The sequence below is a fragment of the Vanellus vanellus genome (assembly GCF_965231255.1).
Source record: "Vanellus vanellus genome assembly, chromosome: 16".
NCBI classification, from domain to species: Eukaryota; Metazoa; Chordata; class Aves; order Charadriiformes; family Charadriidae; genus Vanellus; species Vanellus vanellus.
The window spans coordinates 12,542,607-12,570,382 of record NC_138921.1 but is presented as its reverse complement, the minus strand read 5'-3'; the positions used below and the strand labels follow the sequence as shown (position 1 = coordinate 12,570,382).

Sequence of the window (27,776 nt, the reverse complement as noted above, 5' to 3'; positions counted from 1 at the left end):
TGATTCTATGATCTAGATCCAACCTGGCCGGTGCCCCGAGGGATAGCGACACCGGTGCCCTGATGGAAGCTCAGAGGTAAAACCGTGATACTGCCGGAGGGGAAAGCCCAGTGAGAGCTGAGCTGCCCCACTTGGGGAAGGGTGTCGGGGGCCTTTGGGCAGCCAAACACTTCAGTTTCGGCTGCTTCAGTAGGGGGAAGATTTTGGATGCGTTCAACCCCGCACAGCAGCTGGTTTTGCTGTGATTTTTGGATAATCCTGAGCTTCCTTTTTTGCCTGACTTCCCCTTTGCCACACAGCTCTCAGATCTGCTTCTGTTAAGTAGCTGCTTAGCAGAAGCTCTTGGCTCATATGGTCCAGTGGATTTGCTGCAACATCTCCCAGAAGCTAATATGGGCAGGAGGAATTATTTGGTATGAATAATTCCTCCTGCACGTCATGTGCGTCACATCTAAATTGCAGGGACGAGCAGCACAGTCGCGGCTCCTTTGCAAACTTAAGTGGTGGCATTAACAGGACTCAGCCCTGTACTTTGATGTCTCTGGGATCTTGTCCTGCATCTGACCGATGAAAACACAATAAAATATTAAACCAGCCCAGAGACTACAACTACCTGTAAGTAATTCATAAAATGCTGCTGCAACGGCAAGTGCAATGGGGCGATGAAGCTGTGTGCCAGCTCAAAGCCATGCTTCTTCCCTGCAAAATGTTGTCTCCCAAAGCCATCCCTGACGGACGGATGAGCTTGGTGCCCTACTAACGCAATCTCTTAAAATTTCAGCCAGGGACCTTGTTCCATGTAGGAAGGGGGAGAGGAGTGACTCATCCTGTCGGAAAGACAAATCCCCCACCGCAGACAGGGCACCCACAGTCGCTTTTTGCTCCGCAACCCCCCTTTGATGCCTCTCTAATTAGTCGTGTTTGCCAGCCAGGACGCGGACGGTGTCAGCGCTCAGCTCACTGAGCGGGTTGAGATTAAAGATGCCAACGGCGCAGAACGGGAGAGAATTCACACCTCTGCCTTTCACGCCACAGGCAGCTACAGCAGCTCTTCAAATATCATCCAAAGGCATTGTTCGGCTTAATGAACGCACCCGGAGTTAACATCTGCATCAGGGGCTGCTGCAGAAATGGGGCTTTTTACTTCAAGCGCATCCTGGCGGTGTTTTTCACTCCACTCTCTATGCCCCGACCTGACCCCGCGCTACAGCCGGGAGAGCCCGAGGGGCTTCGCTGGCCGGAGGGATGCAGGGACGCCTCTGCTGTGCCGTGGGATGTCCCCTGCCTGCACGGTACGGGTGACACCGGACACAAAGGAACAGGTCCTGGGGCTGGGACCTGTCTGGGTTTGTGCCTTTGGGCCTCTCCCTGGTACCTACTGGGCTTTGACCATCCAACCATCAGCAGGACCCGTCTGCCCGCTGCCGGGAGAGGGCCGCACTCGGACAAGTTGTGTTAAGAGCGTCTCTACTCCTAATTCACTTTGTTCACTTTATATTAGTTTTATTCCTGCCGGGCTTAAATCAGGCGGGGACGGATGTAAACAGGCTTGTAGTAAGCTGCTAAAATTATAAAAGGGCCGCGTGACACATGGCTGTGCGCTTGATTCAAGTAGTTACGGTCATAATACCCATTAATTTTTGTAATGCTCCTGGGGGCAGAAGTCTCTCCTTTTCATTAGAGAGACCTGATTTTCTACAGATGCCGGTGTGCAGCCTGCTTGGCGCTGGCGCTGTGAAAAAATCCCTTTGTTTATAGAGCTGATGGCCCGGGGTGGGGATGCGGACCTGTCACTGGGGTCACCTCCTCTACCTTTTATTGAAGGTAAAGGCTCCTGCTCGGCGACCCCAGAGCTGTGCTGCGAGGCGAAGGGTGGGCGGACTTGTTTTTTAACAAAAAAAAAAAAAAAGAAAGAAAAAAAAAAAAAAAGAAAGAAAGAGAGAAAGAAAATATATTCTAGGCAAAAAAATTCTCAGTATAAATGTTGAAGCAAAGCAGCGTCACAGATGACAGGTCTTCAAAGGCGAAGCACGAGCCGCGCTCGGGGAGGGAGGAAACCAGGCGGATCCCCCTCCCTTGATTAGCGAGGCTTTCCAGGCGCCCGCTCGCTCCCGTTCTGTCTCCCGGCTGCCTTTGAAACAGCCCCTTTGACGGCTTCTGGCATTTCTTAGTTTAGCCGAGAATGAGCAAACATAAGAGAAGGTATCTGTGAGAGTGACAGGTCCTGTGTGTGCCTTTTATATGCATTTCTGGAGCACAAAGACTATTTTAATGAGCCGGCAGGCACGTAGCTTTCTGTGACTCCTGTTTTTAGCGACTCTTCGGTGACAGAGTTACCTGAGAACTTTCCCAGCTGTGACCTCCATGGAAAACACTCGATTTTTTGGGTTGGCTTTGTTTTCCGTGGAACACCAAGTCTTGAATACTGAGGAATGGGGGAGCGTTGGCTCCTCCAGGCATGGCAGTGTCCCTCCCGTCCCCGTGCCCACAGTGTCTGCCCTGTGCCCTGCAGCGGGCTGCGATGTCCCGTGTCCCCCCCGCTGCTTTTAAGCAGCACCGCTTTGCTTTGCAGGGAAAACTCAAAAGCAGAGGTGGGTGCGCAGGCTGAGCCCAGGGGAAGCTGAATGGCACCAGCCCGAGCATCTCCGCTCCGGTCCACGCTGCCGCTGTGGGTGTGGACAGACCCCAAAATATTAATGAAGACCTCCTCTGCGTAATGTTTCCCGGCAGCATGTCTCTGAGGCGGAGGGCTGAGACATCCCCGCGCCCTGGGGTTTGGTGGCTTTTGGGAGGAGAGTATAAGGTTTCTTGGAAAAGGCGGAATTGGGACTTGTCTTCGCAACCCCGGCCGCGGTCCCACCTGATGGACCAGCCACAGGCCCCGGGTTCACCGCAGGTACGGGGCTGGATGTTTTAATCGGTTCGAAGGCATCAGAAAACGATGCAACCAAAACATGGTACAAGATCGTTTCTCTTTATTTTGACAAAGCTAAGAGATAAAATCAGGTTCCTCTTAATTATGCAAATAAGAGCATCTATGTGGCATACAACCGATTCTCTTCCTACACAATTATTTCCTTGAAGAATGTTTTTTATGATTGGCTATTAGGAAAAATAAAGAAAGAATAATCAAAGGATGCTTTATGATATGAATTTCCAAGAGGCTTCGGGCTCCTGGTGTTTTCCTGAAGATATTAAGTAGGCTTGCGAGAAGTAGATCACACGCTTAGGAAAGCGTGTACCGCCTGAAGAAGCGTATCGCAAATTGCTGCCAGCACACGCTGTGCCGCCGACTGCGTGCCCGACGAAGGGAGCCCCGTCCGGCACCTGCGCGTCGAGCCGGCGTACGCAGCGGTTTGCGGTCGGGATGACTATTGGCCCCTAATAAGGATGTAATGGAAGTTGATCTCTTTAAAGATTTGCACGTCGCTCCCCCCTCCCCGAGGTCTGAAGTACCGAGGTGGGTCCTGCTTCTCCTGAGGTCAGTGGGGAAACTTCTGCTGATGGAAATGGGAACCGGATCAGACTTTTCCCCTAACCCGATCCTTCCTCTGATCTCGGCACCCAAAACCCAGCGCCGCTCTTCCGGGGAGTTGTGTCGGTGCCTTGAAAAACACCTTCCTAGCGGGCAGAGATCAGGGACGGAGCATCTTCTGTCATCTGAGCTTAACTCCTTCCACTTCGTTTTTCCTCCTTCCCACCCTGGTGCGTCCCACCAGCTCCCCGAGACTCTTGCTCCTGCGCTCGCAACATCCAAATACAAATTTGGTCCTTTTGTTGAACAAGTGCTGGAACTTGCTGCAGGCTTCCTGCCGAGCTGGTCCCAGTCCAGCGACAGCGACTGAGCAAAACCCTTCAGCAGCAGGAGGCTTCTGTGCAGGTCTGTCCTTGCACAGCGGTGTCCCTGGGCATCAGGGTGCAGCGCTGAGGGGCAGCTTTTGGCATTTTAGGAAGGATGGGGTGTGAGCTGGGGTACTGCAGCCTGGCCCAAGGGCAGCGCCCAAACCCTCCGCAGCCTCAGTGGCTTGCGAGAGTGCCGGGCTGCTGGAGAAGCACAACACATGCACACAGCGCACGCTCTCCTTCTCTTTATTTGATTTTTTTAGGGGTTTTGTTCTGTTTTTCCCCAGGGTTGAGCAGCTCCCAGGCTCCTGTGAGCTCCCCGTGACTGTGTGAGCTCGGCTTGGTGGAGGTAGGGGCTTTCATGCGCCATCCTTTGAGCCTCTCTGGCTGGAGCCCGAGGGAGGATGAACACGTGTCCCCTGGCCCTTTTGCGCTCCCCGCTACCTGCGGTGTGTGATCAACCACGGTCCCGCTCCCCCCGCACCCTCCCGGCCCCCGGCACAGCCTCGGCGGCGCTGGAAACCCTCCTGTGCTCCCTCCCCAGCGCTCTGAGCTCGCGGGAGCACAGCCCCTTCCTTGCCGTAAATAAATAAGCCATTTCTCTGGGTCTGATCCCGTCTTCGCCCTCTCTGGTGCTTCCTCGAGCAGAGGAAGAGAGGAGCCGTCGTGATGGGGCTGGGGACCAGGTGCCCAAGCCCCCTCTCCTTTGCGGGTGGCTGATGCTGGTGGAGCAGAGCCGGGGGCGCTGGCGTTGCTGGCCGGGCTGGGGGGTCTCTGCTGGTCGCTCACAGCCGCGGGCAGCTGCCAGAGCGGAGCATTTCAACCTGGCACACGCATAGGGGTTTTGCCAAGCATCCCCCTCCCGTCCCCCCCCTTCCCCTGTACAGGTGTTTTAAATTACACAGAGAGAAATCAGTCAGTCTCCCGCTCAGACCCGTCTTGAACCAATTTAATTAAATGCAGGTAAAGGAGGGAGCAGAAATTATGGCAATTCATCACCTTTTAGTCTCCGCAGGTGCTCGGCTGCAGCGGGGCACCGCAATTCCCACTGCTCTGTGCTTTTCCTCCTGGGAGTGATTAACCCGCTCCCTTCTGGCAAGCAAAGCCCCCCGCCCCCCTCTGGGAAGAGGCTTTAAGGATAATGAGAGAGAGAAGATGATTAAAAGCAAAAAAAAAAAACAAAAAAAACCAACAAAACCAACAACCCACCCCGATTCAGTTCCTGCCTCTCTCGCAGGTTCCCTGCGTGACGCCGGGTGAATCACTCGTCCCCGTGACGCACGCCGGCCCCACGCTGCCGGGCGAGCGGCGGCTCCTTCTCCCCGCCTTGGCCCTTTGGTTTCTGCCCCTGCGGCCGATGCCATGGACCAGGGAGGGGACATCCCCAGAGGACCCCATTTTGTGTATCGGGGGTGCCGCGGCACACGCTGTGTCGCAGGTGGTGAAGTTCCTACAGAGGGGGAAGGACGGCTGGTGGGGCTCGGGTACCTTCAAAGCAGCAGTGCCGCCGTGCTTCCCCAACTGTCAAATGGGGACTGCGATGCTTTCTCTGCTCATCTGCCCTCGGTAGAGTATAACGACCCACGGAGCAGGTACAGGGCATCCCAAGGCCGGGCTGCTGGCAGGAACTTCCGTACCAGCAGCCACCAGCGACGTCCCAGCCTCAGTCAGTCCTACAGACTCATTACAGATTCATTACCTCAGTGTTTTCCAACATTGCAAAATGGATGCAATTATATTTTTGCAAAATCTGGGCTTTCTCTGACCTGGAGCTAACGCTTTTTCTTGCAACTTGCAAGCAAGCAGTCGGCAGCCGTGGTTTGATGGGACAGCACGCCTTAATGATGCTCTAAATGAACCAGGCTTTCTAAGGGGGCCAGATGGCACCACTGGCAGAGTTTCTGGCTATCCGCTCTCTGCACGCAGCACTCGGGCGGCTTCTTGCAAGGAAACCGGCTGACTGATTTGCAGCTTCCAGTTGGTGCCAAATAATGGCCGAGGTTGAGCAGACTGGTGGCAGCATTTCACGTTTCCACCCGGGATCCCTGCACTCAGTAACGGGGCGCTGGGCTCTCACGGGGCGCTGGAGCCCCAGTGTGCAGCGCCGCTCGCTGCAATGTCCGCAGGGCCACGGGGACATCCATGGGGACTGGGTTTTGCTTCTCTCCGTTGATGAGGTTTCTATCCCAGAGTTAAATCTGAAGCCCCATTCCAGCTATAGGACGAGGTGCCCTCACCTGAGCGCAAGCTCCGATCACTCAAAGGAGGAGATGCTAAAACAGGAGCAACTTCCATCTCAGCCATGTCAAAGCCCCTTCCCACCCCTCAGGCAGCGGTTGGCGGCTTTCAGTAGCGGCAAATCCACCATCAAAAATAACGGTTTCTTCCCAGTCTTGCCCCGTCGGGCAGGGCAGTCCCCTGGGGACAGCCGGGGGGCTCCTGGGCTGCCAGGGGACCTTAGCGCAGGTCGCGGTGCCGACGCTCCCCGCGCCGCAGACGGGACCTGGTTTTGTCGCCTTTTTCCAGAGCTGCTCACAGTTTTCCTTGTTTCGGAGGCACCTGATGCCGTGACGGACGCAGCCCCTCTGATTTCACAGTGCACCACGGGTCGTGACTTGTCCAGCTGGGAAGAAAGGGTTGTGCTTTCCTCTTATCTCCTCCTTTGTACTTAAACCAAATAAATAACTAAGGTCGATTTCCAAAGGCTGCTCAACATACAAAATCAAAATATTTCCGTTCAAAAGCACCAAAAATATTTAGAAGTTGCCATTTTCTTCCCCCAGCCGAAACCCTTTCCAGAGTTTGACCTGGATTTACAAATTGCTTTAGTGATCGCCAAAACAGCAGTTCTAGGACAAATCGGGGTTGGGGTTGATATTGTTTTTTTTTGGAATCACCAAACTGTTTTTAGGTCTGGCAGACTTTTATTACAAATGCTGATCTAATGAGCTCGGCCGGAAGGGTACAAAGGGATAAAAGCTATGGGAAGTTTCCAAATACTGTAACGCACCTCTAAGGGTAATTAAATGTAATTCTTGCCCATCGTTATTAAACACCGACAGAGGAAAAGCTGCGATAAGAAAATATTCAACTCCTGCCCCCCCTTATCGGGTACCGCTCCGGTTCTGATGGTAACGTGGCGGACCCTCTGCTGCAGATGCTCCCTGCCCGGCTCGCACGTCCAGCTGGGGAGAGCGGCAGGAGGGAAGGTGCGCCGGCCGGGCTCTCCAGCCTGGGGCAGGTGGCACCCCAGGGTTTCACCCCAGCGGGGCGGCAGTACCGCTGTGCCGGGTGTTCGGATCAGACGAAATTCTTTCCTGTGAGGGCGGTGAGCCCCTGGGGCAGGCTGCCCCGAGAAGCTGTGGCTGCCCCATCCCCGGAGGTGTTCAAGGCCAGGTTGGACGGGGCTCGGAGCAACCTGGGCTGGGGGGAGGTGTCCCTGCCCGGGGCAGAGGGGTTGCAACTAAATGATCTTTAAGATCCCTTCCAACCCAAACCACTCTATGATTCTGTGAGGTCCCGCTGCCCGGCACTGAGAGGGAGGGACCCCCAGCCTTCCCAGAGAGGGGTTTCTTTGTCAACCTGCTTTGAGTATGCGGTGACCACACGAATCAAATGTAGCCCAGGCGATGGGACTTCTGCAGTCCCGTGTGCCGTGCAGAGCCCCGGGCGTGCTCGGGCTCCTTATTGCCTCCAGGAAATAAGTGTCTAAACACAGCTCAGGATCCGGCCTCCATCCTTACCTCTCCTTACCTCCCACATAGGTTTCTGCCTCCTAATGTGCTAAGACATCTTTAAAATTCTCGTCCTTACTGTTTACCTAAGGGCGCTCCCGAAACCTTCACTCTTTTGACATTTGAGTGGTGTAAAAAAAACCCAACAGCTTTCCGTAATGCTGCAAAGTCTTTCAAGTCTTTCATAACACAGGTTACCTCTGTGTGCAAAATCACGCCGGCACAAAGAAAGTATAGCAACATCCTACCGGAATAACTTGAAAGAAAATCTCCTTTGGGAAAAGAATTATTTTGAGGATCGCATATGGGAGACCCAGATTATGGCACCAACAGGCTCTGGGCGGCTCGGCTGTCTCAGCGGCATCTCCTCACTTAGCTTTGGCTGCTCTTGCACCAGAAGAAGATAGGAAAAGACAAGCCACGCTGTAAGCCAGCTAAGGAGCTTGGAAACGGCTCAGCGGCTGATACAGAAACCAGAAGCTCCGACGAATTGTGCAAACTCAGTCAATGAGCATTTATTGTCCTGTGGCTTTGACGAGGAAGTTGCGCTTCATCAGCCGTAACTATTGATTTTGTTGATTCATCTGCAATGCTTCCTTATGCTTTCTGTATTCCCCAATAATCGCCGCCTGTTTTCTCACACCTCCTCCTTTAAACTCAGCGAGGGAAGTAAATCCCGGTTGCCCTTATAGTGGGATCCTTGGGGGGGGGGGGAGGATGTGCTCCCTGCCGCAACCCCCAACAGCCCCGGTGACGGGAGCAACTCCTCTGCCGCCGGCTCAGCCCGCAAGGCGCTTTCTGTGCTGGGACTTCTCTAATCCTGACGCCCTTTCTCTGGGCGAACTCCCGGTTTCGCCTGTCTGTTTGTACACCGTCCCTAGTGTTCAGCGGCAAAACCTTCAGAAGAGTTTATTATTGTTTGTATTTAATTTTGTTATGGTTTGTTTCTTGCAACACAAACAAGCTAAGCTGCAGGAAGAGGAGAGGGCAACGGCAAAGCGACCATCTTCAGCTTAGACACCACCTAATACTTGCCTCCACTTCAGTTTTACCTGAATGATATGAGCCTTCAGTAAAAGACAATAAAAGCATCAAAGCATTTTGTAGAGAAGCTCTTCCTGCTGTTATTTGGCTGAGAGAGGCACACGATGAGTCAGCACAGCTTTACTATTCACATTAAGCACAAGTTTGGAAAGGTATTAACCAGGTTAGTCCTCCCTGCAGCTAACAGGCTCGGGGCTGAGCGCCTCTCGGCCGGGGCTGAGCGCCTCTCGGCCGGCGCACCCGCATCTACGTGGGCAGGACGGGTTCCTTGGCAGCACTTTTTCAGCCTGCAAAACTTCTCGCTTTGGATTTTCTTTCCAATGTTGGTTATAAAACCACACTTAAAAATGCATAACCATGCTGGAATGAAGTCTAAATGCTTTCCAGTGCTGCCATAAAGCTGAGGTTGTGGTCGAGGCCCTCAACTGTGTGTGCAGGACTCGCAGGCGAGACGAGGGGGACAGGAGACGGCGCTGGTTTGGGGTACTCCAGCTGGGGGATGTCTCTGGTTTTGAGCCACAAAGGAGAGACGTCTCATACGGACCTGTGCCCCGCACACAGGCCTGAAACACCCCCCACCCCCCCCCATCCCTGCACCACTGCCCCCGGGCACGCAACCAAGCTGCAGGGCAAAGCTCATGGACGGCTTTGGGATGCCCTTTGCCTTCGCACACACCTTCGCACACTCCTTTCACGGCGGCACAAGCCTGCAGAGAGCCCTGCAGTGTTTAGCGGCGCTTAGCCTACGCGGAGCTACCCGAAACGCCCGAGCACTCACCTGGAGTTTCTCAGGCTCTGCATTTTGAGCCGAAGCCAAGCAGAGCGGGGGACATTTCAGGCAGATGCCCGCAGCCGGCAGGACCCCGTGCCCGGTGGGTGCACTGGCGGTGGGCTCAGAGCGACCCAGCGAGGGCAGGGGCAGGTGCGTGCCTCCACCTGCGCACCCACCGCAAACCCAGCGTTCCCCCCCACCCCCCGAAAGAAACAGGGATGTCTAAAGTAGCTAATTAAGTTATTTTGGATCACCAAGTTTCTGCTAGCAGCTAAACATTCATGTTCTATTTTATTATATCAAGTACCAAGAGCAGACAGCAAGATGATCTTCATTACTGCAGCTTTTTTTTGTTATTAGTTTTATCTTCTTCGAGGAAATGAAATCTTTGAATTCTCTTGGGCTTTTTTTCCCCCCACCTGTGTGGTCCAAATGCCTCCAGCCTGCGTTTGATGTCTGTGTGCCTGACTCTCATGCCACCATACATTTCCCTACGTGGGAGATAAGCGTTTATTCACGTTTCTGTTTGTGTGGAGTGGTAAAATATTAGACTTAAATTTTTTATGACATTCATAGGAGTGGTTATGGAGACAAACAAGATTACAGCAAGTACTACATAAAAGCTTGTTTATGCAGGGAGGGAAAAAAATCAAACTCAGAGACATGTTTGCAAAACTGCAGAAGAACCCAAGGGGATGGGGTTTTTTTAGTTTTTCCTCTCCTTTTCTTTTCCTACCTCCCTGTTTTTATTGCGATCACAGTAACAACTCCCAGCTCTTAAAGGGCTGAGTTTCTTTTCAGCGAAATATTGGTTCCAGCTGTGGGTTATTTCCAGATTCAAGCGTAGGGGTCTACAGAAGATGGGCAGCAGGTGGCTTTGTAATTAAAGTGCGACTTAACACAACCCACACCTGGGGAAGGGCAACGCAGCTCACCTGTACCCGGGACCCCCTCCACGCCCCTGCGGGTGCCCCGGGCAACCTCCTGTCCGTGTCCCTTCGCAGCCCCTCGGGGCGCCCCTCTGCCCACCCCTTCGTAAGGCTCTTCGCAACCTCTTTGCGCATCTTTTTGGATGCGTTGGCCAAACCCTTGTGCCCACCTTTGCACCCCCCAGGCGTGTGTGTCCCCCCCAGCTCTTTGCACACCCCCACACCCCCCCCTTTGCATCCCCGATGTCCACACCCCCTACCCCCCCCCCCGTCCCCCCGGTTCCCCCGCCCTCTGCCCCCCTCCGCTCTCTGCCCCTCCCGCCGCCGCCGCCTCCGCGCACTGACGGCGGCGGCCACGAGGGGGGAGCCGTGCTCTTCCCGGCGCTCCGCGGCCGCCGAGGGATCCCCCCCCCCCGCTCCACGTCGCCCCCCCCCACCCCCACCCCCACCCCCCTCGGGGGTACCGGCCCGGCTTCGGGGCTCACAGGCTTCGGACGCTCCGCAGCCCACCGGGGGTGAGCAACTTCTCCGGGCCGCCGCCAAGGGGGTGTCGTGGAGAAAAGGGCACAGGGGGGCTCCTCTGCCCCCACCCCCGAGACCCGTGTCCCCCCCTCTCCACCTCCCGGGGAGGCCCCCCCGAGTCCCGTCCCGTCCCCCCCCCCCGCAGGTGAGCCCGGTGGCGCCGCCCCCTCCCGGCCCGGCCCATCCCCGGCCCGTCTGTCTGTCCGTCTGTCCGCGCCGCCGCAGCCCCCGGCACAGCGCCCGCCGGCCCCGGGGGAGCGCTGCTGCTGCTGCCGCCGCGGCGGGCGGGGGCGGCGCCGGCTGCCCCCCGGGGCGGCGATGCGGCGGGGGCGGCCGTGAGCGGGGAGGAGGTGGGGGGGGGGGGACGGCGGACCGGGGACACCCCCTCCCCGTCCCCCTCCTCCGCGGGGCGCCCGGCCCCGCCGCCGCCGGCCGGACAGAGGGAGCCGCGCAGCGGAGGGGAGCGGGCAGGCGCGGGGGGAGTGGTTACCGGCTCCGCCGCGACACCCCCAGCCGTTCCCCCCCCCCCCCCCGCCCGCCCCGTTAAGCCGCCCCTCTCCAAATAAATCAGCACCATGACTACTTCTGGGCATGGAACAAAGAGGATGCTCGCCCGGGGCCCCGCGCTGCTCCTGGCGCCGCTGCTGCTCCTGTGCCGAGGTAACCCCCAGTTCCGCCGCGAGACCCCCATCTATTTTTCTTTTTTTAAAAAACTCTTTTTTGTTGTTGTTGTTTTTATCCCCCCACCCCCCCCCCTTTTTTTTTTTTTTTTTTTTTTTTTCACTTTATAGCTGTTTCTCATCTCTCCCGCTGACGGGGCCGCGGAGGGCGGTGACACCACACCACCATCCCCCCCGGGGCGCTCCGCGCTGCCCTGCGCGCCCGCGGATGGGACCCACGCACACATCCACCTCCCTCGGCAGCACAAAAGTTGTCCTCATCCATCTCTACCGCGGCAGCCCCCCGTGTCCCCCCCCCGCTGTGTCCATAGTGGCCTCTCTGTCTGTCCCCCTACGCGCGTCGCGGGCTGTCGGTCCCCAGCGCGGGGGCTGCCCCGCGGCTCCGGCCGCTGCCGGTTTTGGGGTAAAAAAGGAAAAGTTTGGGCTTCCTGGAGCGCTGGGGGCCGGGGAAGGGTCGCGGGGCTGGGGCTTCCCACGGGGGTGCCGACCCCCCGCTCCTCCTCGCCGCCCCTGGCCATCCTCGGGGGGGGGGGGGGGGAATGTACTGGAGTTCAAAGTCTTCGGTAAAATAACGTTTGTGCCGCCTTTCCTGCGCTTAATTTTAAGCAGAGTGGGTTTCCGTCGGCTGGTGGGGAGCAGGATCGGGCCCTTCGGTGAGCTAAGGTGGGATCTGCTAATCGCGGGCGGCTGCCTGCGGCGGGAGAGCGCGGCGTGGACCATCTCTGGGGTTTTTTCTTTTTTTTTTTTTTGTGTGTGTGTGGTTCCCCCTCTCCCCCAGCCGAACTCGGGAGCGGCCTTTTGGGTCCCAGTTGCGGGTGTTTGCTGGGGAAAAGCTCACCCCCAGGTCGGCAAGCCGGAGCGCTGCCCCTGGGAAAGTCTTTTGCAGGACTTCTCTCCTGGCTTGTTTTCTTCCTCTCGCTCGTCGGAGCTCCCTGGCAGATGTTGTTCCTAATAAACAGGGGTTGTTAAAAGCAAATTAATTAAGGTGCATCGGTGCTGAAGTTGCTCAGCGATTCGTTTGCCTTTACTGCTGCTCGGGATGGTGCTCGCGTTTGGCCATAGCGCGGAGCCTGGGCTGCTGGGGAAACTTCACCGGGGCGTCAGGAAGATGCCAAAATGCAAGGATTTTAGGTGAAAGTGATCTGTGGGAAGGGTAAAAGCAGTGGCTGTTGTTCCTGGGGAGGGCACAGGGAAGGTGTTGTGGTAGGGAAGCATTTCAGGAACGGTCCTTACAGGGACAGCAGGAACAATTTGCGAGGAAGGAGGCATCAGTCTTGGGGTCACAAACATATGATGGACAGAAGGGGTTCTTTTGCTCTGCTTACCCTAAAAAGTGCTGCTTGCCCCTCTCCTCCAGCTCCCTCCTTCCTCCGCGGTGTGCGCAGCCACGGGGCACATGGAAGTCCTGTTGAGCAGCACACGGGGAGCGGGGCGCAGAGCGGGAGGTGAAAGGTTTGGGGTGCAGGGCACAGAAAGCGGGGCGCAGGTCACGGGGTGCAAAGTTTGGGGCGCAGGGCACAGAAAGCGGGGTGCAGAGTGTGGGGTGCAAGGTTTGGGGCGCAGGGCACAGAAAGTGGGGTGCAGGTTGTGGAGAGTGGGGCACTGAGCATGGCACGCAGGGCATGAGCTGCCCGCGGGTCGGTACTGCCCCGGCGGAGCGACGGCTTTCTGCTGCCAGCACGATGCCCTGTGCTCCCAGAAGCTCTCCTTTTATTCGAGGAGAGAGTTAAGAGCAGCAAAGGAGCAGGTTTTCTGTTCTTTTTCTTTTTTTTTTTTTATTGCTTTGACACATTAATGATAATCTTTTCTTTGATATCGCGCCCCCCCCCTCCCATCTCCTCCTGTGTGGGTAGCTACCATGGTGAGATTGGGCTGTGGGTGTAATTCTTCCAGCTCTCTGAGTGCTTAAACATATGGAAACCCACTTTGAAACAGTTTGTGGCTGCAAACCTGCCGTCGTACCCATCCCTCTCCCCTGCTCTCTGAATGCCGCCCTGCACAATGTGCGCGTTAGAAGCTCGCAGAGCGCTTTCAGCTCAAGCTGTGAATAACGAATCCGTTCCCCAGCCTGCGCCTCTCTCCTCTCTAGGCTGTAGCATCCCTTTGCTTCCGTAGCGGAGCGCTGCCCCTGCCCTGTCCCACCCCTGGCGTGGACCGCAGCAACATCGGCGTGCGGAGAGGGGGTTTGGGATCTGGGGAAACCTCTTCTGAAGAGGCGAGTGGCGGCAGTGCCCGGGAATGCCTCCCTGCGGGGCTGTGCTGACCTTCCTGTGGCTCGCTGTGCTCCAGGTGGCTTTTCTCCTCCGGATTACAGGGGTTAACGAACCACATCTTGGTTTGGGTTGTTGCAGACGGGAGAGACACCTGCATGAGTCATGCCGCGGTGCTGCCATCTCTGCAAAGCTCCCGGCTCACACAGACGGTGGTGTTGGGCACTTGCCATTTTTCTCTATTTATTTGCCTTCGCTCCCTTCCCCCTTGCCAGGGCCGGCTCTGGGCAAGCTGCGTTTCGGGAACCGGAGGTGCACCAGGCTGAGTTCCTCCAGCCTCTTCAAAGCGGGTGGCATTTGTTTGCCTGTCAGGCAGGTCCCCTAAATAGCTTTGTGAAGGTCCAATTAAGAGATCACTCTCCTGTCCCCGGGTCTCTGGCGGCCCGGCTGCTGGCGTGCTTGTGGCTGTGAGCAGAGGGTGTGCGTGTGTGTTTGGCAGCCGAAGGCCGCTCACGCCGAGCTCGAGGATGTCTCTTGCTGGCAGCAGGCCCCTGTTTGCTGCTGGCATCTAGGCAGGGGTTTTGGCCGCCTTCCTCGCTGGCGGCGGCGGAGCTGTCTCCGAGGTTACGTGAATAGGTATCCTGTGAATGACCTGGATGAATTACCTGAATATTTTGTTTTCCTGCCTGGTGCTGTCTCACCGGCTCGTTCGCTCCCCTGCCTCGTGCCCGGGCAGCGCCGTGCACCCCGGAGCAGGCGTGGGAACGCGGGGCTGGCTGCTGACGGCGGGGAGTGGGGGGGTACGGCAGCGCGGGGACAGGGCGTGCGAAGCGCATCGAACAAACCGACTACTTCAGCCCCTGTGAAATGCACTTGGGCTGTCGTGATCCGTGCGTGAGGAAGGACCCGTGAGTTGCTTTTAGAGGCTGGCTCCAGGGAGGTGTGGGTGGACCGACGTTATGCTTATTTTATTATGTGTCCCTGTGTCACTCTACATAATATGGAGGCACTCTTTATGCAGAGGCTCTTCAGGAACAAAACCGAAAGACCTGTATTATCTCCTGTACCTGATGTTCTCCTGATTTGCAGAATGCGATCGTACAAATGGTTGAAATATAGGTTATTTTTCCCCACATTAGTGCAGATCTCAACGTTTTATGCACTGGCCGTCCAACTGATGGGATCTGGGAGGCAGTGGGGTGGGGGGGCAAAGTCTGAAATTATTATACTGCCTCTTGCACCAGCATCCATTACAGCAATGTATTTCAGATATTCTGATTTTACTTCCCATCGCTATAAATCTAGAGCAGCTCCTCTGAAATCGGTGAAGCTGCTCTGGATTTATGCATCGCTGCTGTGATCGGCGTTGGGCTCTCTGGGAATGTAGGAGGCAACTGTGTGACTTGCCCTGCGCAGCATTTTTCATTTAAAAAATCTCCTGTCATTGATGCTGCAGCCTCCTTTGTATATTTGAAATGGGGAAGTCAACATCACTCACTGTTTCAGTTTTTGATTATTTTCTTCAATTTGTCAGGCTTGGTCGCAAAGCTCCCTTCGCTGACACCTGACTCTTTGGCTGATCAATGGAGTCTCTTGAGGTTTGAATGCCAAAATAGTTACGTTAAAAAAAAAAAAAAATCAATGAAGTGCAATTAATTTGCTGTATTTTATTACTGGGAATGATAGGCGCTCCAAGACTCTCACTCCAAGCCCAATTATCTCCGTGTTTAAAGCAGCTTAGCGTGGCGAGGAAGGTAGGAGCCCAGGAGCAGCTGCAGGAGGTCAGAGCAGAGGGTCGCCAGGACCGGGACACGGTTTGTGTCTCAGACAGGATTTTTGGATCAGGGATGCATTCCTGAGCCAGAGATGGCATTTGTTTGTTTAACTGCTGGTGAGGGGTTTGCCATCATGGATGTGGTCACTTTTTGAGCGCAGGCAGATGTCTGGTGTGCGCAGCGTGTCCGGGAGAGGACTCCCATGTTTCAAAGAGCCTGGAGAGAAGACCCCGCGCGCCGTGGAGCAGGGCAGGGATGGGGGCTACGCAGAGTTTTAGGCTATGTAGGTTTTTGCCTGTGGGTGCCTACGGGATGCAGATGTCCACCCTGGTGACCCCATGCTGAGTTGGGGTCCTCTGTCCCTTCTCCGGAGCTCCTCAGAAATGTGACTTGGAGCCAGGCTGCTCAGGAGACCCGTGCTGGCTGCTGTCCCTGGAAGGTCCCTTTGCTGAAAGGAGGAGGAAGCAAAGGGTATCATCACTTGTTGCGTTGGGTTGTGACAACTCATGGTGCAGCTCTTCCCAACCTCAGCGGCTGAGGCTGATAAGACGCATGAGTTTTGCTGTGATGGAGAGGTGGCTTCACCGAGCGACATGTCTCGCTCATGCAGGTGGCTACAGACCTGTCCTGTCTCGGAGGTGCAACTGGGGAGCAAAGGGGATGGCAGTCTTCTGCCTCCTGCGGGAAGCACGCGAAACGGAAATCTTTTGGCCTTAATAAATATCCCACTGAATGAGGAGCCATCCCACTAAAATAAATACTGTCAGCTCAACAAATTAAATTCGCTGAACTTGAATTCCCCCTTCTCCCCCTGCCTAAATATAACTAATGTTTGTTAATGACGAGCGGTGACTTGATTTGTTGGCATAGCATTAGCACTTACCCCTGTCAGTGGCTCAGCTGATGTGCTGGCACGTGGTGGTAACGGAGATGTTTTCCCGACTACGGCTGTCAAATCCTCTCGCATTAAGTGCCACGGAAGCTGGGGAGCGTGAGTTACCGTGTGGTGCTCTATATGTCGTGGAAGATGCTTCGATTTCATGCTGTCGGGAGTTTGCCAGCTGGCATTTCAGAGGAAGCCGTTCCCACGTGAGGATGGGCAGGCAGAAATTACAAGCAAAGAAGTCCTCTGAGATAACTTACAGGGGTGGATGGGGATTGCTCGGTGTCTGGCTTTCCCCAGGTGTTTCCATTCCCCTCTGTGACGCAGAGCGCTGCGATGGGAACGCAAGCGCTGCTTGGAGTGTCTGCGGTGGGTAAATTCAACGTGGAAGGGCTTCACTGTTTATGCGGTGCCTTGCACGATGGACTTCAGTCTCAGGTGCAATGTAAATATTAACGCTATCCACCCTATCCAAAAATTCTGTCGCAGCAGCACACTTTACACTTACAGCTTTCCTTTGTTTACATAAACGTGTTTGTTTCTGACAGCATTCGGAGCGCTTCATGAATTTATGATGTGCTCCAGATCCGAGCACACTTTCTTTTTTCTTTTTTCTTTTTTCTTTTTTTTTTTTTTTTTACAAAACACTCTTTCTTCCCAAATTTTGGTGATGAAATGGCAAGAGGTATGCATATTTCAGCAGGCTATTGAGAGGCAATGTAAACACCATCTTTCATGGAAAATCAGTTTGTTCAAGTTCAAAAGCAGCCCGGCCTCCCCACTTGATCAATTTGCCTGTCATAGGAGATGATTTTAAAAGTGGCGATTACGTCCTATCTTGTCTCTCGCAACTTCAGGCAAGGAGAGAAAAATGAAGTGTAGCATTTGATTTTTAACTTTGCTTTTTCTGCTTTTTTTTTTTTTTTTTTTTTTTTTTTTTTTCTCCTTTTGGTGATAGTGGTCATCAGGGGTGAAGCAAAGGGGTGCCCTAAGGGGGGAAGAGGGGCGGCCAGGAGCAGAGGGCTTTCCACGAGGCTGCGGTCCGCTGAGTAGACTAATTGGAAACTGTGTGTAAATCAGTTCTGCTCATCTCACCAACTGGCCCTCGGGAGCCGCTCTGCCCCATCGCTTCCCCCATGGTGGAGGAGGAGACCTGCAATGGCAGAAAAATGGTCTTCTAGTGACAAAGATGCTAAATCTTGGGGAGACGGTGCTCGGAGCTCACTGTTGCACAGCCATGTCCTCCTGCCCCAGGGCATTGGGCTGCCCTCCGGTTAAAGACTACCCAGGGACCAAAGGTACAGTTATGGGGTGGGAATGGTGTAAAACCACCTGTTTTAGGCAGCTCTAGCGTGACATTTATGATAGCATCCCAAAAGCTACCCTGGATGGAAAGAAATGCTGGAAAAACCCCACTGGTGCAATTCAAACTGGGGCTAAATGGAGAAACAAGGCCCAAACTCCTTATTCTGGCCAAGCCAAGGGGCTCGGGAGGCTCCCAAGATGGCATTCCCACTGGGAACAGCACATGGGTGGTGTGGGAGATGGTGCCTCCGGCCAAGGAGCTGTGCCTGTCTTGAGCCCATTTATCCGCACGGGGTAACACGTGCCCTAAATACACAGTGTTGGGAGAGTTTGGTCACAGGCTGAAGGAGCTCCGGGGGAATCGACCTGGGGAGGAAAAGCATTTCTGCTAGAGAGGGGGGAAACGTCATCCTCATTACCCAAAATCCTTCAGAAGATTAAATTAGAGGTACAGATATCTTTGGGCTGTCGTGTTTGTTTTTTTTTTTTCTTTTTTGTTTTGCTTGTATGGGAACATTTCAAAAACAGATGGCAAAGCAGAGATTTATTTCCCGTTAAGTGCAGAGGGCTGGTGCACAGGACCTTATCTGCTTGTGGGCCCTGTAATAAACCTGCCAGCAGGTGATTTAAATCCAGTTTTTCTGATTGGGAGAGTAGTGGAAGGAACAGGGTTTATGTTACTTATGAATTTTATGGGCAATGTTAGATTTTTAAGATGCAGGAATGATCAGGGCATGGGTCTGTAGCACCGGAGACTTTCATTTCTTTCATAAAGGATCTTCCCCGAGTCAGAAAAATGAACCGTTTTTCATTATTTAGCGGTTGGGCTGCTGAAGCCAGCTGTTTGTGTGAGTGACAGACACAACTATTTTATATCTCAGTTTAGGAGTTGTTGTCAATTAGCCATAGCTTTTGCTTATCAGCAAGACCTTTGCCACCATGGGGAAGGAGGGCTGTTTAATGGATGCCGCAGCTCTTGAAACAATCATTTATGCTGCAGCTCAAAAAAAAAAAAAAAAAAACCAATCCAAAAATGAAATTTGCACCAAAAAAAGACAGAGTCCGTGCTCCCTAAAAGAGAACCCTTGAGCAGATGGAGCAGGTTTCTATGCAACGAGCAGTAATTAGAAACTCCACAGATAGTCAGTAGCTGTTGACTGTCTTCGGTACCTAGATTTTTCGTTGAAAAAGGAGAAAGTTCGAGATGAGTTTTGGGAGGTGCTGGTTTGAACGTGTGGGGGGGGGCAAGTCCCTGGCCGGCGTGAGCGCTTGATGTGGTGAGGGACAACAGCCATCAGCTGTCGGTGCCTCTGTCCCTGCCTCCGCGGGGCTACGGCAGTCTGAAATGTCACTGGTGGTTCTGAAAGGCACTTAGAGAGTCGGGGGTAGAGGACCGATAAACACCGATTATCTTTCATTGGGTGCAAAAAGGACACAGCGCAGACCCGCACAATGACACAGGCTTTTAAATCCGTGCAGCAGAGGCATCTGGAGAGGGTGGTAAAAGCTCTCTGGAAGCAGCGGAGCTCCGTCAGGGCAAGCTCGAAGGCCGGCGTGCCTCAGCCATCCCCAAATCACAGGAATTAGAGCTGGAAAAGTTGGCAAATAAGCTGCCTTTCCCGACTCCGACGGCTGTTGGGCACAGTCTGTTCCTGAGCAGGGCTGGTTGTCAGTGATGCAGGCAGCAGGACTTCTGCCGCTTCCTTTGGCAGAGAGAGCGTTTCACAGCCTATTAGACCTCTCCCGTATTCCGCCTACATTTTTTCTTCTCCGCTTCGTTCCGTTGTTTATTGGATGACCCGAATCCACAACTTTCCATCCTTATCACCCGTCCAAAACTGATCCCAGGCAAATCTGCACAACAGGGACAAGCGGTTAAACAGTGAGTGGGAAATGGTCAAAAGGAGGAGCTGAGCTTGGCATGTAAATACACTTACAGTTGAAGGTTATTTGGAGAATAAAGGGCAAGGACTTGAAATGCATGTGGTGATGAGCCATAGATTATGCTCTGAAGATACTCAGAAGGCAGTTACAGTCGCACTATCTAATTCATCTCCCACTAAGACATTCTCCTCCAAGGTGTTTGGAAATAATGGAGTAGCTTAGTTACTAACATTATTAAATCCTCATCTCTGACAGCTACGAGAATTAATATACAAAGGTTTCCTCCTCTTTTTTTTTTTTTTTTTTAATGCAGCTCAGTTACTCATTTCCTGTCTTTTGCTTAGGAGTGGCCCACTGAAAGTTATTAGCAGGAGTATCGGTGCAAAAAAGGCTCCACTCCATTAAAGAAGAGAAAACCAGAAGACAGCGTGAATTTTACTGCAGTCGAGGCATTTTTTTTTTTCTTTTCAAATATTAATCACTCATCATTCTTCCATCTGTAGATCTCAATGAGCTTTAGAGAAGAGAGCGGGCACCACTGAAGATGTGGTCCATGCTCTCCCGTGGTCCCTGCGCGGGTCCCCAGGGCAGCAGTCCCATGCCTAAAGCCCCGCTGGCAGGGAGAGCAGGGGAGGTGTTGGGTGAAGCTGGGCTCTGGGGTTATTTTTTTGAAGGCAACTGATTTTTTTATTGTTTTTTTGCCGCTGCTCTTTGAGGAGCGAGGCTCACCTTGGAAGGGAGGCTGCCGAGGTGATGTGGCTGGTCTGTTGTCCCTGGTGTACTGAGCATTGCTTGGGCGCCATCTCCTCCTCCGTGTCTCAGCCCTGGCTTGTCTTGGTGGCTGAGTTGTTCGGCATCTCCAACCCCCTTCCTTGGTGCTGCCGAGGCCTCTGGACGGGTGTCAGGGCTCTCTCGGGCTGCCCCAGCGTTGGCATCGCAAGGCTGAGTGCCATCAGTTCGGGTGGGAAGGACTGGGCTGAATTAACACTTGTTTCTTTTGCTGAGTTTGATTTGCACCAGCCCTGTTAATACTCTTATGGAAAGTTTTAAGCAGAAATGAAGAGATGGAGTCAACATTGTTTATTGCTAAAATCAAAGAGACTGTCCTACAGAGGAGAGCCCAGCCTGTGGTGCCCATCCTGTCGCCTCCTGGGTGTGATGGAGCCTGGCAGCCCGCGGTGATCAGGGACATCTTTTCAGGGACTGCACTGAGGAGCTGTTCTTCAGATGTGCCCTTTGAAAACCCAAATGTCCATGTCACGCCCCTTATTTCACCACAAAACCTTCCATATATGCCACACCATTAGGGTCCTAATGAGATTACTGATGTCTGCTGTAAGCCCTGGGGGATGCGGGGCTTTGATGAGCATCAGCTCCTGGGTGCAGCTTCAGCTATGTCTTATCAAAGCATCCTGCTCATCCAGAGTTAAAATATCTTCCTCCCTTTCTCTGAGCATATTGCAGCCCAACACATTAAATGCATTAGAAAGCTTTATTGCATTTAGCCAATTAACAAAAAGGGAAAGTCAGAGAGAAGTCATTGCTTTGGTTCTTACACCAACCAGCAAACTTTTAGATGGTTTCCCAAACTCCCCTAGGCTCTCTGTCCCCACACCTTCTCCCTTGCTGCACGGCAGTCGCCGTTAGCCTTTCCGTAGCCGGCGGTGCCAATAAAGCCCGGTCCAAGTGTGTATCAGCAGCCGGGCTCCCCGTGTCCCCCGGCCCAACGCCCCATGCGGTGGCTTTACCCGCACGGTGCGGAGTCCCGGCGAGGCTGTGCCCGCCCCAGCAGCGAGCCCCATCTGAGAGGAGCAGTTTACTCTGGTCGCGGCTGAAAAGCCCTCAGCCCTCCCGTGTGCCTGTGGTCTACTGTGCTTAAACGGCTGCTGATAAATTGCAGCTCTGCCGGCTGCTCCTGACGCGCGGCCGATGCTCAGCTCCGGCTGAAGGTTAGGTGGGGAGGAGGGCTGCAGCCAGCCGGACCGAATCCACCCTGTGTTGCTGCCATTTTGGCTGGCCACGTGCACCCATGTCGGAGGCAGTGATCATGGTGGGACCGTGGCCATCGTGAGCAAAGGGCTGAGAGCAGGAGCAGCCCCAGCTCTCATGGGCATCCGTCAAGATGCTCAGCCCGGTTAGGTGCGGTGGGGTCTGGGAACTGCTGTATCAGACTCCAGTCTGTGGGACTTCATCATCTGAGTTATTACCTCCAAAACACAGTTATCTCCCTGAATGGCAGTCTCCTATTGAAAACGATCTCTTTCAGCAGGGCACTTGCATTTATTTACTGCACAGCTTCTCCCATTAGTATAATCATTACTCCTTGGACTGGGTTTGAATTCAGAGCATCCCACTGTGGTACTTAAAGAATTAATTACAGCGATGAAAGAATTCCTCTAAAGACTTCTATGAATTGGTCTGGTTGAAGTGTTTTAGCTTTGCTTCAATTGGTGCAGCTCTTGTCAAAGGATTGTGAGAAAATGCATGGGTCAGTGATTTAGATTAGGCAAATTACGTTAGAAAAATTGATTTGATTTAGAAAGTGAGCTTTCAGATCACAGGGAATTGCCTGCTGCTTTCTCTGCTGTGCTGCTTCTCCCTGAAGATGAGCAGAGGCAGATAATTCAGGGTTAAAGTAAGTGGCTATTGTAAAAGGTTTGTCTGAGAGCAGATGAGAGATGGGTTGACACATATCTTTAGATAAACGATTATTGACCCATATATTGCTATCCGTGCATCAGCTGGAGATACGGACAGATGGGGACGCTTACAAACAGCACTCATAGGCAGTTCACGTGGCTTGCTAAAGAATTGGGTCCATATTTTTAGGTTTGGGTTTGGTTTGGTTTGTTTTTTTTTTTTTTCCCCTCCCAGAAATGGCTTTTCTGTACCTTCAGAGCCGGCGCGGATCTGGGAATGTGTGCTGCACGGCTGCCTTGCCTGGCTCTGTGCTTAGTCATCCCTGGGGCTGGGAGTTTGCTTTTCATGGGGTTTTTTACTTCCTCGGATCAAACTGAGTATTTCTTCCTTCTGTCCCTCATCCTCCTCTTAAAGGGACTGCAGACCCTGGGCTGAGCGGGACGATGCCCAACAGCAGGCAGTGTCCGCTCTGAGGACCGGTTCCTAAAAATCACTTTTTGAATGAGCAGTTCCCTTCCCTGAACACTGAGGAATTTCTTCCAAGTGCTTCTCCTGACCAGCTGTGGTTTGCCTGGGAGAACGATGGGTTGCGAATGCAACTGCTGCTGGCCAGAGACCCAAAATGTTCACGACTGTTCCCGAGTTGCTCACTACTGCAAATGGACTCTCCGAGTTCATCAGGGTAGCAGGGATGAAGTTTGGCAGCAAGCGTTTCAGTTTTCACTTTGTAAAATTTCTCTTTTAAAAAACAGTTAAGGAGACGCATTGCGTCCAGCAGTGCTTTTTCTCTCCTTGTCACCTTGCAAAAACCTTGAAATTCCAGTTTAAATCATAGAATGGTTTAAGTTGGAACGGACCTTGAAGATCATCAATTTCCACTCCCCTCTGCCATGGGCAAGGACACCTCCCACCAGCCCAGGTTGCTCCAAGCCCTGACCAGCCTGGCCTTGAACACCTCCAGGCATGGGGCAGCCACGGCTTCTCTGGGCAACCCGGGCCAGGGGCTCACCACCCTCACAGTGAAAAATTTCTTCCTAATACCTAATCTAAATCTCCCTTCTTCCAGTTTGAAGCCGTTCCCCCTCATCCTATCACTCCATGCCCTTGTGAAAAGTCCCTCCCCAGCTCTCCTGTAGGCCCCCTTTAGGTACTGGAAGGCCACTTTAATGTCTCCCTGGAGCCTTCTCTTCTCCAGGCTGAACAACCCCAACTCTCTCCGCCTGTCCTCACAGGCTCCAGCCCTCTGATTATCTTTGTGGCCTTCCTCTGGACCCTCTCCAACAGGTCCATGTCCTTCTGATGTTGGGAGCTCCAGAGCTGGACGCTGTACTCCAGGTGGGGTCTCAGAGCAGAGTAGAGGGGCAGAATCACCTCCCTTGACTTGCTGGCCACACTTCTGATTCAGCCAAAGATACGGTTGGCCTTCTGGGCTGCGATTGCGCATTGCTGGCTCATGTTGAGCTTCTCGTCAATCAGCACCTCCAGGTCCTTCTCCTCAGGGCTGCTCTCTATCCATTCTCTGCTGAGCCTGTATTTGTGGTTGGGATTGCCCCGACCCATGTGCAGGACGTTGCACTTGGCCTTGTTGAACTGCATGAGGTTGGCTTGGGCCCACCTCTCCAGCCTGTCCAGCCCTCCCCTCCAGCATATCTGCCTCGCCAAACAGCTTGGTATCATCAGCAAACTTGTTGAGGGTGCACGTGGTCCCACTGTCCGTGTCGCCAACAAAGATGTTGAACAGCATGGATCCCAGTGCTGACCCCTGAGGAATGCCACTCATCACTGGTTTCCACTTGGACATCGAGCAGTTGACCACAACTCTTTGTGTGCGACCGTCCAGCCAGTTCTTTATCCACCAAGTGGTCCATCTGTTGAATCCATGTCTCTCCAATCTAAGAGACCAGGATATCGCGTGGGACAGTGTCAAAGTAAACAGCGGGATGTTGGAGAGATCTCATTTTTGGTCTGGCTAGCACTTCCCTCAGCATGAAAATCCAGGTGTGGGGCTCCAGCGTGCCTGTGCCGTTCCCTCTCTCCCAGCGTGGGCACGAGGGAGGTGTGGGGCTCCAGCAGTGCTGATGTGACTGGTGCACCCTTCAGCTCGGTGGGTGGGTGCGCATCCCTGCACTGTGCGGAGCTCCTCTCCCGAACCCCAGCCTCAGGCTGGGAAGCGAGATGGTGAGTTCAAGGAGAGAAATGATGCTGGGGCGCGCTGGACCGGAGACTGCTGCCAGCAACTGAATTCGAGGCCGCAAAAAAGAAGTTGCAAAAGTAGCAATCCATCTGTCCACTTAGTGGGAGAAACCTGAGATCATCTCGCAGTAATCAGCCCCCTGGTGTTTAAAAAAAAAAAATAAGATACTGCAGGTTTTTTGCTTTAATGTGGGTAACTGGCAAAATCTAAAAGCACATTAATGTGCTCAGAGTCTGTGGGGCTTTCCCCCTCCCCCCCCTTTTGACAAATAGAAGCTGTATCAAATTAAAAAATAATACAAGAAAAAATAGATTGCTTTTGCTTTTTAGGTACCATGTATCTGCCATAACATTTCAGAGGTATTCTTTCTCCCTGCAACTCTCTAGTTAATTACCATCAGAGTTATCAGCAAGTGGATGTTTTTCTTTGCCGCAGGTACAGTTGGACGGTGAACATTGTCATCGTCGCATATCTCACAGTAATACATTCTCAAAGTGATGCATTATGCAGGTGCATTGCCGTGCTATAGCTGCTTGGCTATATCAGTGTCTCCATTAAAACCCACAATATTCTGGGATTTTAATTTGGTTGTAAAATCTTGCTCCAGGTACTACCTCAGATGACAAAGTCCGGGAGTGGTTGGTTTTTGGGGGTTTTTTGTAACCATTTTATTTTTTTCATGTGTTTCTTATTTTTCCTTTCCCCTTACCTGCAAGGACACAGAGGAAACGGGCTCCAAAGGTGCTGCTTGATTCTGGCTGAGGTGAACTGGCAGGAATCGAGTTGGAGGACGATCAGAAAGATTTCTGCCTCCGCGTGTTGAAACGGTCATTCCGATGAAAAGGGGGGTTACAGACGGTGGGGTCTGACCGTGGCAAGCCGTAAGGTGGCTGTGAGGAGCCCTCGTTGCAAAAAGTTGCCGGGGAGAGGTGTTCGGGGTGGGCATTTCTGCAAGCCAGGCGTGGGGACATGTCCCCGCCGCCCCTGGAGGGATGCACCCGCTGTCCCCAGCCAAGGCCATGGCCACCCGGGTCGGTGCCGCTGGCCCGGCCCGGCGTTTGGGGGGCACCTGGGGCTGTGTTGTGTGGAGTTGGACGCTGAGCACACCAGTGAGACGCAGTGGGGCTTTGCGTTGGGACCGGAGTTGCTGAATTGCAGCAGATGCTTTGCTGCTACACAACAATTTGTAATTTAAACACAAGTTGCCGTCCTGATTAGATTAAGCAGTTAAATTTATTTGCAATATTTTTTTCGCCCCGCATTGTGTAATTAGCAACATACGATGCTTACATTAGCTCAATTAAAAGTTATAATGATTAATTTGCACATCAAAGCCTCCCCATGAATCAACTGGTGGAGTACACCGGAGCGAGCTCGATTACGCTGCGGTTGTGTGAAGTGCCCACATGAACACTGTACCCCACCTGCTCCCGGGGCACAGTGGTTGTGGCGCGATGGATGCTCTGGTGCGGTGGTTACTGGTGTTTCGGTCCTTCTGGAAGGCAGCAGGGGCCGTGTGCCTCCGGTCGCTCGATAAATGATAGGGCTGATGCTTGCCAGGACCTGACCATTCCTTCCTTGTATCTGAGTTGGGGTGATGCATCCCAAAGCACTGACCGTCTACCTGAGAACATTTAAAAGTAATAATGTTAAGGTTAGCGGTGGTTCTTGTTGGTACCTTGTGAATATAAGCGTCGTTCCAAAGTGTTTTGGCCAAATTCTGAGTGTTTTACCCAGGTTAATCTTTGATTAACATAAGTTTTGCCTGAGGGCTTTCTAATTCAGATTGGGGCTCTAACTAGTAAGGAACGTCATTTAAGCAAGCCAAAACCACCAAGAAAGCTCCTATAAGCTAATTATGATGACTTATTTTTTTCTTTCTTATGTAGTCATAATATTGTCTTTCTTTCCACCTTCTGCTGAGCTGTGAAAATATTCTGCAAAATGATATTTTTGAACTGATGGAAAAGTACACCCCTGTCAACAATATTTTTCTATTGTTCATCAGAGACAGGCTTCATCACAAAAGAGATCCGTGTTGGAAAAGTACATCGACTGCAAACAGTTTATTCAAAGTCTTCTCAAATAGCAGGGACGGTTTATGAGTTCCTGCTCCAGCTGGAGATGAAATGCAGAACGTGGCTTCTAATCTTTCAGAGAAGTGGACGTGGCAGGTCGTAATAATGCATTGCCATTTTCACAAAAGATGGATTTTATATTAAAGGTTCCAGTGGAAAAAGGTCTGGAGGTGTTAAAATATTTATATATTGTTTAAGTTACTGTACGAGGGTGCCGTCTCCTTCCCTACAGCTCTGTGGGGGTCGCGGACATGTAAGTGAGCGGAAAAGAGCTCCCGCCTTTTTTTTGTCCATGTACGTGTGCGTGCATACGTGCACGTGCGTACACCGATGTTAAATTGGTAGGGTGTTAAATGTTTCACTTTTCCAACCATCAATTTCAATTGAATTTCATAAGCCATTAAAGTTCTCTGCTGCTTCCTTTGCTGTTCCAGTTACGTGAGCTCCAGCCATTTAGCTGCAGGTCCTGGGGCATGATTGCTCTGTGGAGCAGCAAAAGTAAATTGGTTCCTGATGCAGAATCCTTTCATATATATATATATATATTTTTTTTTTTTTTTTTAATGTTTCTAACTCACTGTGAGTGATGATGTTGGGCTGATGGTACAACTCTTCAAGCTTGGCCTTTTCTGGTCCAGTTCTGGATCCCCCCCGACAGCATCTTTTTTAAAAAGCTTTTGTGTCTAGCTTGAATGGCAGTCTTGTATGTAGAGGATGAGGATTTCTTTTGCTGTTTATATATTTATCTTTAGAATCACGGTGGAAAGATTTGACTGGGGTTTTGGGTTTTCTCCCTGTAGATTTAAAATGTTTGTGAGAATACTTATTTGGATCAAAGGAGATCTGGCAGTCCTCTGACTTTGTTTCAGTACTGGCAGGGTGACAAATAATGAAAAAGAAATAATTTCCCCTTCTCCCACTTTTATTCTCAGGATAAATTAATGGTTAAGATCTCTGTGCTCAAAAATAATTGCTCATGGCTCTTAAAAAATAATAATAAAAAAAACCCCTAACACGCTTTAAATAGATCATTTGATCTTTTCTGTTGGTTTGTGTTTTGCACTGGTGAGTGTCTTTGATGCCAGTCTGAGGCTGAACTTGCCAAAGTTTATATGGAGGCTGAGCAGGTTAAGGCTGTGGGAAGGGAAACTGGATAAATAATTTTACTACGTTACAAAGCAGTTCCCATGACGGGAGCTGAGCAGCAGGGACGCAGCAGGGCCATGCCACCATGGTCCACTGGTAGAACCGTTTTGCACAGCATAAAGCTAAAGTATTTGCCA

The 27,776-nt window shown here is 52.6% G+C and overlaps 1 protein-coding gene across 1 annotated transcript in view; it reads left to right on the top strand.

Annotated features, from left to right (window-relative positions):
• Positions 1-11,419: 11,419 nt before the first annotated feature.
• Positions 11,420-27,776, top strand: part of TMEM132B (transmembrane protein 132B) — a gene marked incomplete at both ends in the record, with an annotated part of 254,405 nt that continues 238,048 nt past the window's right edge. The window contains one exon of the mRNA XM_082491540.1: positions 11,420-11,504. Within this exon, the coding sequence (XP_082347666.1) occupies positions 11,420-11,504 (85 nt within the window). The remainder of the gene's footprint in view (positions 11,505-27,776) is intronic.